The sequence below is a fragment of the Olea europaea genome, unplaced genomic scaffold (assembly GCF_002742605.1).
Source record: "Olea europaea var. sylvestris unplaced genomic scaffold, O_europaea_v1 scaffold447, whole genome shotgun sequence".
Lineage (NCBI taxonomy): Eukaryota > Viridiplantae > Streptophyta > Magnoliopsida > Lamiales > Oleaceae > Olea > Olea europaea.
This window is the reverse complement of record NW_019262776.1, coordinates 11,118-22,356: the sequence shown is the minus strand read 5'-3', so window position 1 is coordinate 22,356 and position 11,239 is coordinate 11,118. Positions and strand designations below refer to the sequence as shown.

General features: G+C 31.2%; 1 protein-coding gene across 1 annotated transcript; it reads right to left on the bottom strand.

The window, feature by feature from the left end:
- Positions 1-6,810: 6,810 nt before the first annotated feature.
- Positions 6,811-10,952, bottom strand: LOC111388023 (protein NUCLEAR FUSION DEFECTIVE 4-like). The gene is made up of 3 exons (XM_023012681.1): positions 10,417-10,952; positions 7,984-8,909; positions 6,811-7,445 (listed from the first exon to the last, which is right to left on the bottom strand). The coding sequence occupies exons 1-3, from the start codon at positions 10,723-10,725 to the stop codon at positions 6,977-6,979; spliced, it is 1,704 nt and encodes a 567-aa protein (XP_022868449.1). The 5' UTR covers positions 10,726-10,952; the 3' UTR covers positions 6,811-6,976.
- Between the last annotated feature and the right edge of the window lie 287 nt (positions 10,953-11,239).

Genomic DNA, 11,239 nt, shown 5'->3' with positions numbered 1-11,239 from the left:
ACAACGAGTAGTTCATTTACAACTCAAATGAATGATTTTTTCAACCTCTTATTTACATTGATTGCTGTGGGGATCAAAGTAAAATAGAGTTATTTTATTCCAAGAAATTTCATCTTTTTTTTTCAGGATGTATTGTTTCCGTCCCAAAGTTGGAAAATTCATTTCCTCAAAATCACAATCTACAAAACGTTCAGCAAATAAATTACCCTTTAAAAGTTCAAGATACCTAATGATGGATGGTGAATCAAAAGCCATGTATATCTCGAGTCTTCATTTGTGACTCATTTTAGTACATTGTGAGAATGAAATAAGTAGTCGAACAACACAACCAAAAACTCATAGTAAGAAATATTAGGTTTATGACCAAATGCTAGTTTTAAAAGTGAATATTGATAATAGTTAGTTGGTCTAATACGTTAAATGACGCGGCATATGATATGTCATGACCCCAAACATAAGTTTTGAGTTTTGTTTTCATAAGTAATGGTCTAACAATAATTTGCATATGTGTAATAAATGACTCCGCTAAACCATTTTGTGTATGGATATGCACAATCGAATATTCAATAACAGTTGGTCTAATACGAACCAATGATGCAGCATGTAATATTACATGACCCCAAACAGAAGCTGGGAGTTTTGTTTTCGTAAATAATGGTCTAGCAATAGTTGTAGACGTTTAATAAACGACTCTGCCAAACCATTTTGTGTATGGAAATGCGCAACTAAATGTTCAATTACAATCCCGATTGACATATAATAATCATCGAATGCCTATGATCTAAATTCACTAGCATTGTCAAGGCGAATAGTTTTAATTGAGTAATCGAAAAATTATGCTCGTAATTTTATAATTTGAGCAAGTAGTCTAGCAAAGGCTACATTCTTAGTGGAAAGTAGGCAAACATGTGACCATCTAGTAAAAGAATCAATTAATACCATAAAATAATGAAATTGTTCATATGATGGGTGTACTGGCCTACATATATCTCTTTGAATTCTTTCCAAGAAAGTTGGAGATTCAATATTAACCTTTATAGTCGAAGGTTTAATGACTAATTTGTCTTGTGAACAAACTATACATGAAAAATCATCAGATAAAAGAATCTTCTGATTTTTTAAAGGATGTCCACGTGATTTTTTTTATTATTCGATGCATAAAAGAGGTTATGCAAATATATTTAATCTTATTTTCTTGCATCGTCTCAATGTGATATCTATTGCACGGGTATATTTAAAACTAAGCAAATTTATTTTGAATTTGTTAGAATAACAGCGTCAATATATAATTTAATATTATATGGTAAAATAACACAAGTTCTTCCGGAGTCTTCAATAATATTCGATGTATCGATATTATATTAACATTATTCTTTGCTAATGTTACGTTCAAAAAATACTTTGTCTTGAAGAATAGTAGTGTAGTTGTACTATCAATCAAACAAGTATCTTGACAATCCATTGAGAATTTATACATATAACAAAATAGATATGTTTTATAAAACTTGAACTTAAATTTAAAAGAGTAAATATAATTCAATATTATAAAATTAACAATATATAATAAAGTTTCAAATTTTTGCGAAAGATAAAAACATATTTCTAAATATATTTCTAAAATAAAGGAAAATACTAGAAACATTGAAAATAAATTAATCTATATCTTCCATCACACTTCCCCAATCAAATAGTCAATATTCTCATTTGGATCAACAAAAAAAATCAGAGACATCCAAATTAGTTATATCAATGGGACCATTATAACCGGTAAATTTTTTCTCCACTTTTCCCTTTCACTTGATTAATTTTTGATAATGATTCTCAAGATGTTTTGTCATACGACATGTACGTGCCTATGTCTTTTTTCATTCCACATCTACTGCAATTTTCTTCATATTTCTTTTTGGATGAGCTACTTTCGTTATCTTTGTACATTTTGAAATTGTTGCCATATTGCTGACAACTTTGTTAATTATTTTGTCCGTGATTTATTTCACATGTATGTTCTTGTCCACGCTCAAATCCATGTCCACTTCTACATTATTGTCTTAATATTGCATTGCTTCAGGCAATAGTACAAAACCAATCGGACATAACCCATGATTTTTCATCAGCCGTTTATTATTTTGTTCAACGACAAACCTATAAAATATGAGTTCTGAGTATTTTTTAAAACCACGCTTACGATATTACTGATGCAGGAGCAGCAACACATTTGAGGTGTGAGGTGGAAAAAGTTTTTTTTAATATATCTTCATCGGTAATTTTTTCTCTACACAAAGTTAATTTTGAACATATTCTGAGCAGTTCAGAATTGTACTCACTAACAATTTTAAAGTCTAGCAAATGAAGGTGCATCCATTCATAGTGGGCTTAGGGAGGACTAATTTTTTTATGATCAAATCTTTCAGTCAATTTTTTCCACAAAACCTGTGAATTTTTTTAGTGGGATATTCAATTTTAATTTATATTTAAGATGATGACGAAAGAAGATGAGTGTTTTTTCATGATTCTGTAGGGATTCTTTGTTTCTTTTATTGTCTATCCAAAACCCTTTGAAATAAGATGAATATCAGCATCAAGTACCCATGATAGATAGTTTTTGGCTGATATGTCAAATGCAACAAACTCAAATTTTGTGATGCTTGCCATTTATTAACTACAGAATAAAGTAAAAAATTACTATTAGGCCATGTTTGATTACTCCATTTTCCATGGAAAACTTTTTCCATTTTCCATCCAATTTGCCTTGTTTGATAGGGAAGCTTTTCTAGGTAACTTGTTTTCCATCTTTCATGCACGTGACCACCTTTTCCATGAAAATGAGTGAGAATTGGTTCTCTTGGCTGCTAGCTTTTTCTTTTTTTTTTATTTTTTTTTTCTTTTTTTTTCTTGGCAATAGTAACAAATCCTAAGAATTATTGTAAAAAAATATTTCCTTTTAATTGACAATTTTTATGTAAAACAAAACCAAATGAACATAAAAAAAACACTTTAATTTAAACATTTTCCACATGAAAAATTATACCAATCAAACACAATAATTTATAATTCCAGAAAAAACAATTTCTCATCAATTCAAATCCTTGGAATTCGTTTTCTTTCCACCCAATTTTCACATTTGCAATCAAAGGGGCCCTTAGTTCCAAAGAATATGATTAAATGTCATATAATAGTTAATCAAGTAGTCAATATCATGACATAAGTTACATTTTTTTAGGGATAAACAATAAATCAAAATAATATGTTCTTTGAAACATGTGTTGCATTGAGAACACTTTGTATTTTGATATTGCTTCTTTAAGAGCAATATGTCAATTTTTTTCTGGAATAGTGAAAATTATAATTCATACTATTCAAGAGCAAGTAACATTCTTCTGAAATACTAATCATAATATTGTGCTATTTTAGAAATAACAACAAATAACAACGAACTATTAGTCAGAGATAGATCTACGATAAATCTTATTGTGAAATATTAAATATAATATTGTGCTACTTCAGGAACAACAATATGATAAATTATTAATTTAAAATTCATGATAGATCATCTAAAATTTTATAATTAAGTTAAAGAAATTAATTATCAAACATGTATTAAGAAAAATTTCAAACATGCAAGTGAATTTGTCATATACAAGAGTTAAAGACGGAATTAATACATGGATTAAAGGCATAAATTTAAGGCTGTATAGGCAATAAAATAAATAAATAAATAAAAATATATGCTTTATCGGAGTGACTGCAGCGGCAGATAATTAGAAAATTAGCATTGATTTTGAGAGAGGATGTGGGGGCAGAATTGTGTGAAAAATTTTACAGACATTTAGAATATTAAAATTAATATTAATTGCATCAACCTGAAATTCATACATCAAAAGCAGAGAAAACATGAATTCATACACAAATATGCATTAATAAAGAAAAATAATCATTAGCAGCGGGAGTAATCATTGTGCATAATAATTCTATTGACTTGTGGCAGTGGAATTATTTATTATTATTATTATTATTATTATTATTATTATTATTATTATTATTATTATTATTATTATTATCATTTTTATTTTTATTTTTTTGCTAAATTGAGTATAGATATGCATACAAATGCCTACGCTCCTGGAAAAAAAAAATTAATTATGCATGTATGCGGCAATTAAAATATTGTGTTTGATTTGAAATTGAATATAAACTACCTTCAAACTAATTTGATATAATTTTTAGAGATTGTACTGATAACGTATTATAAAACGAGAGAAAAAGGGAAAAGAAAATGAATGCATTAAAACTCAAGTGTGTATTTTATCGAGGATCAAATATCGTATTTACAAGGTCTAAAATAAGAGTTACAATTAAAATGAAAAAGACTCATAAGAATAATCATCAATAATTATCTCATTATTTTATAACATGATTGAAAATAAATTTTGAAATAAATGTAGCTCAAACAAGGGCTAAAACAACAGTTGTAAACAATAAATATTTGCATGGTGAGACTGTGAGTGTACATATGGCAAATACAGCAAATGCACAACTACTCTTTCAAATTTACACAATCGAATACTTTACAATTTATATATAAATTCCTCTGCAAAGCTCACATACAATTACTTTAGTGATATATCTTCTGCATGGAGTTGCCCTCTTCGCCAAGAACAAGTTGTTGTCTCTGGCAATCTTCCAAGAAGAAGGAATCGTCGAAGAGTTATGGAATTTATGGGATAAATTCTTATTATAGTGATTATGGGCTGGATGATAAAGTTTTCAGTCCTGAAAATGGGGCTTTTCCCCTAAAACAGCAGAAAATGATGGTGCAGGAAGCCATGAAAAAGCATGAAAAAGCTGCTAAGGAAGCCAAGAAGGGTTTGAAATTTGGTGTGAAGTAACCAGGGCCGTGCAGTGATCAAGAAGAAACATTGGTTGAGAAATACTATAGCCATAGGTGTTATTATTATTATTATTATTATTTTTTTTTTTTTAGATTTTTTCTTTTCTATTTTTGGGTTATTTTTTATGTTGGATTATCCGTCGTTATATTAATTGAATTCTTTAAATCCAAAGAATTATTTTTTGTGATAAATATTCGTTAAGCGTTATTAAGAATGAATTTTAAGACATGAACTTGACGGTTTTCTCTATTATTGATATAATTTAGATGATTAAATTCTGTTTTTGCGGTAATAATTTTATCATTTGAATTTGTGTTTTTGTTCAATTCCTTCTTTAATCTAGTTGCTTTACATCTGATAAATATAAAAGAATGACGATTTTTTTTTTTTTTAAAGCTTAATTTATTGTTGTTCAATTTTGTCTGGGGTCTAAGAGAGAGTGAATTGTGACTGAACTTCGTTTTTATAAATGTAATGTCATTCATCATCATTGATGTTAAACACCATTCTAGATGACAATTATATGACATTAAATGATTGTTTCATTTAAATCCAAAGTCAAATAATTCATTTAATTGAATCTATAAAGTATAGCTACCTACATTGGTACTTTAACACCACGGATGCTAGATAGCATTATTCTTTTAATAATCCTCTTGATTTAAACCAAGAGACTGTGTTGAATTTTAAGACTCTTAAGCTGTGGAGTTTAAATATTATCGCTACCTGAAGTCTTTATATGGATTGTTTACAAATTTCACTTATAATTTCGACCTTAATTTTTATAAATAAGGAATTTATATTGAGACAACCTTTATAAATCTAGTGTACCCTTAGTGTATTTATTTCCTATTTTTACCAGAAATGTCTCTACTTGTTTTGAATTGTAAGTAAAGATACCTGATGATGCTGATAGGAAAAGCCAATAAATTCCATTAGACCAGAAAAATTGAATGAGGAGATATCAATGCTTGAATGATCGCGTATATTCACATAGACTTTTAGTAAGTTTTTGGTGCCTTGCCTCAATTCATGTCACCAATTCAGTACTTACGATGACAGCCTCATTTGAGACCCTTTAGCTCTCAATCATGTTTCGTGTACACCAAGTTTGACAGTTCGCCGCATGGTAAATTGTCATTCGCCAATTAGAGGGAAAAAAAAAAAATTGTTTCCTGACCGGCACCCACAATATTTTGAAAACAAAGGGAATATCAACAATGATGTAAATGAAGTGATGTATAAATGACAAAAATCCCTTAAACTCTCCACCTTGTATTAGGAACTCGAAAAGACTATACGTACTTCATTTTAACGTTTTCACTCAACTCTAATACAGTAATAAACTCAAGAATATTAATACTTACATTTTTTATATTTAAAGATGACATTAACTGTCACATAAATTGGTGTTAAATAGCATTACTTTTAAAAAGAATTTTTTGCAATTTCTCAATTCTGAGGTTAAGATTAGTAGATGAAGATTTTGGGGTTGATTTATTGTAACATTAACACTTCAGGTTAACAGTAGGTAAATGATTTTCAAAATTATGATTAAAGAAAAAGGTGAAGAGATATTGAAATGATATATTTTCTGTGTAATTTTTAAGTTTTAACCCTTTATAATAAAAAGATTATTAGGAATGCAAATCCAGTAAAATTCAGTTAATCAATTTGCAAAGATTACAGCATCATCTCTTATATAATAATTTCTAAATAGAATTATTTACATAGTAAATCTAGTGTCAAGTGTCAACTATATGAAGTATGAACCATTCCATCACACTGCTAAATATACTGAAAAATCATAATCTGAAGTCGAGCATTGCTAGTCCATTAGAGTTCGTTTCATGGGACTTGACAAATTTGGAGTTCTTGTCAACTTATCGCAATCTTCCTTCGCAAAAGCTTACAACCACGGTAAAAAACATAGACGCGTTTAATCGTAACATAAAAAAATAAGTCACAAAAAGTATCGCTGTTATTTTTTACTGCAACTAAAATAAGAAAAACAACAAAATCTACAAACATTTATTTTACTCTAGATTAATTAGTCTATAAAATCACATCAACAAAATGTATAATTATTAATCCAATATTGTTGACAATCTGTTTCTTTCAAATCTGTCATAGGCAAGCCTAGTTCTCAAGAATAGTATCAAACTTGAGGCAATTCCCAGAATAGAAATACTACCCCACCATATAAAAGTCGAGAAATAGCATTTCCTTCCCATGCAAACCATTGAGTCAGTCATGAGTCCTGGCCTAGACTCAGCATTAGAATCATAAAAAGTAGCAGCAAGAAAGCCATAGACAAGTGAACCAATAGGGATGTTTGTGATTAGAATGTTGTGGTTGACACCTACACTGTTTGGTCCAAAGAGTTCAGAAGTTATTGAAACAGCGGCAGCAAATATGAATCCTGAGCTTAATCCGATAAGAGCTGTGCCTGCTTGAAGTGCCATCTCCGTGCCTGTTGCAGCGAGCAAGAAGAAGGCGATCGGTGTGGGCAAAAGCGCAATGACCAGCCACCCAGTTCTTGCAAAGTAGAACTTCCTGCAGACATGGACATATTTCATGGCATTAATACTCCTTTATGCATTTGAACTTAAGTCCTATTTGTTGAACCACCACATCTATAAGGTTAAGCTGTTAGGGAGACACTCTTTTTATTTCAACTTAGTTTTCAACACGCCTCTTACTTGATGTGATGTGCATACAGGTCAGATTCATTTTTTTTATTAAAGGCCTAAAACTTGGAAACTTTTCTAAATGGTTGGCAGTTAACACTTAAATTCAAGACCTCTTTGTGCTAGCGGCTCCACACTATCAAGTGTGAATTGCATGAGCAAATTTTCGACAATCTATTTTTCTGACCCAGTTTCATTCTTTCTGTACAGGAACTTGAAAGCATTATGGCAGTCAAAAGGAAATGAAGGAGCTGAATCTCAGGCTGTGTTTGGTCCTTTGGTAAAATTGGTAATTACTAATTGGAAATAGAACATTCCTATGGTAATGAACATATTCATTACTAGTTCCAACTCGCAAACCCAGCTCTATGCAGCCAAACATGAAGTCAGTTTTGTTTACTTACCTTCGTATGAAGTCTGGAGTTGCTGAAAGCAAACGGCCAAAGAAGGAGAAGGATGAATACATTGTGATGAGCCTGGAAGTCGTTGAACTTTGTCCAAGTGATTGTGCTATCTGCCCAAGATTATTACTGTACACAAGTCCAATTGTGCCTCCACAAAAATATGCTAGATAATATAACCAAAAATCTATCCTAGAAATAAGCATTTTCGCCTTATGCTCTTCACCAAGCATAAACAGTTGATCTTGGCCTATTACGGTATAACAAGAACACCCTTCACCACCTCCAGTGTTTTGTCTAGACATTTCACGAACAGAATTCTCATTATTAGCAGTATAGATTAGTCCATTGGCAACACTATTCTCCCGACTAAGTAGCTCTTTATGTAGTTCAAGATCATCGGCATCAACAAGCATAAAACCCGACCCCTCAAACTGGAATCTCCTGTAAATTGTGTGCTTGAACCAATCTCTAGCATAGATAATGCCTGGGATAGCTAACGGGAGAATAAGGAGAAAAATGGCACCCACAAATAGAAAACGAGCAATTGATGCGTTTGATGAGTGGAGAAAGAGGAGATAGAGGCCTGTGATGATGGCCAGTAAGTTCAACTTGAGGAATGTTAATTGCTCATGTTTGACAGCATCGGGGGAGAGAGGATCAGCAGGTGGTTGGCAAAGAATGGGAATTACTGCTGCAATGGATGTGAAAAGGGGAATGATTGCATTGAGAAGAAGATACAATTTAGTAGATGAAGGGTTTAGTGATTTTGCAGCAAGGTTGTATAACGCTGCACTTACTCCATTAAAGCTCACTGTAAGAGCAAGAGCAAGCGGTCGAGTACAAGGGAAATTCTTTATGCAGAGTACAAAACATACTGTATTGAACCAACAGATGCTACATCCAGCTAATAAGCACAATAAAAACACCTGCAACAGGAAAGTTTCCAACATTAAGTTGCAGATGGAATACAGTGAAACTCCATAGCACTAGCTAATTAAACACAGTTTATACGCATATGCTAACTTTAAAGATAATTAATAGAAAAAATAGTTTAAGAATTACTCTTAATCAAAATCGTTGTCGTAGTTCGATTATTCAACTTTAGAATTGATTTTTTATTTATTTATTTATATTCTCAGTACATAATTTGAAGTTGTTTTTAGGATCCCTATAGAGGAGGGACATAAAATATTTATGTTTAGTCCGTAGGTTGTAATACTGCTATTTTGGCAAAATACTGGAATAGATAACAATTATGTGAGAAAATAAATTTAATCAACAATATTAGATATACTAATTCTTTATATGTTTTCATTGAGCAAGAAATAAACTGAGACTAGTTACAGGTACAGTTCTGATTTTTTCAGAATAGAATTAAGCTTAAATTTGAGAAAGCAAATTATAAACATCTTTATGTTCTTAGCTGATGCAACCATTGAAGCAAACATTATTAAGTCGTATAGTTTCAAAAATCCAGAAACATATATGCATATGCGTTGAAATAATGTGTTTGGGAAAAAAAAAATTCTATAGACATGTTTAGAAAGGAAAAAAGACACACAGAGGGAATAGCCCGGATAATGTATCCTCTCTAACCAATACAAATAAATAAATAAACACCATAACTACTATTTATTTTGTCTATATTGAGCCATTGTTCTTTGTTTAAGAAATTTTAGTTTGCTATAGAAACAGCATAAAACCCTCAACATTGCTTTTGCTTGGGAGCCATTGATATCAAAACCAATGCAAATATGTGAATGATATATCAGTATATCTTTAAAAGGAAAGGGTGGAAGGAAACAGTGGAATAACCAAAACATAAATCGCTTTGGGGCCAAGAATTTCTCTGCCATTACAGGAAACTCTAGATATTATCTGACCAAATATTTCTTAAAAACCTCTCATCTTTGGATTATCTTTTCAAGCTTATAAATTGGTCAAACATCATTTTTATCCATAAATTCAGTAGGATCCCAGCTTTTAAACATATTTTATCCAAACATTCGTTCGAAACAACTACTTATTATCTCTTAATAAAGCTAAATCTATTATTTAACGTCATGTTATATGATGATTATGTCGGATGAAGATAGATAGTATCACTTATAATCTTTAAAAAATAATAATAATAATAAAATAAAATAAAAATCCCACTTTACCAAACAGGCAAACACACATTGGTGCATAGATTCGGTCATAATATATTGTTTTAATCACCTTCCTTCATATCCATTAATTTAAGTGACTAGATTGTCAATTACATCATCAACTACACCGTTACATCAGTTTTCCAGTCGAGTCAAAGGACAGTGACTCAAGTACAGTAATCAACATAGAACAAAATGAAATTTGAAGTCCTAGTAAAATCTCAAAACAAGAAGAGTGAAACCGTGTTCTTAAATCTGAAAATAAGAGTTAGAAACAACTGACCACGAAATATGGCAAGGCAACGATATTCCTAATGACAAGCCACTGTACACCATACCCAATCAGTCCCATTGCCGCAGCCAATAGCATAACCATCCACAGCGGAAGGTATATCAACGCCAGCCCCGACGACCACCCCAAAGCCTTTCCGAGATCTGACGCCGTCGCCAAATAGTTCAACTGCACTTGTGATATCCCTAATACCGACTTCAACTCCGACGAATACGCCGAGAAGTCGAAATTCGTACCTGTAAATGCCTGAATCCATATAGTAGCCACTAAAATCATCCACTTTCTAGAATGACCCGCCATAATCCTCCGCGCGGCGATTTGGTTCTTATTTGGGGAGGATTTTGCGTCCAACTGAATCCCTACGTGTCTTCATTTATACACGCACAAGTCATTATCACGCCATAATCATGCGATAAAGTGACCCGTATCCTGACAATATGTCCTTTTTGGCCCGCCCGTGTAATGTTTGCACCAATTTTGGTTGCCACTTGCCAAAAATTGCACCAATTTTGTTTGTTTGTTTGTTCGAATTTTCCAACAATCCACAATTTTGCACCATAAGGGCAACTTAATCTTGATGTAAAATAAATTTAAATTGCAATATAGATTTTCAAAGTGATAGAAAATTATTCCAATAAAAATATGTAAAAGAAATGTAAATTATATTTTTCAACGAAAAAAAAAAAAAAATATATATATATATATATATATATATATATATATTTAATTGCATCTTTATTTATATCCACAAGAAATAAAAATGGTATTTAGATCTTTTCGTTGGAGCAAAATTTAAATTTAGATCCATCAGGTG

Bases quoted from the DNA above. Each gene is read 5' to 3' on its own strand.
- LOC111388023 (XM_023012681.1), bottom strand. From the start codon at position 10,725: ATGGCGGGTCATTCTAGAAAGTGGATGATTTTAGTGGCTACTATATGG. The intron at 8,910-10,416 runs GTCAGTTGTTTC...TTCCTGTTGCAG, and splicing joins TTGCCTTGCCATATTTCGTG to GTGTTTTTATTGTGCTTATT. The intron at 7,446-7,983 runs GTAAGTAAACAA...CCATGTCTGCAG, and splicing joins ACTCCAGACTTCATACGAAG to GAAGTTCTACTTTGCAAGAA.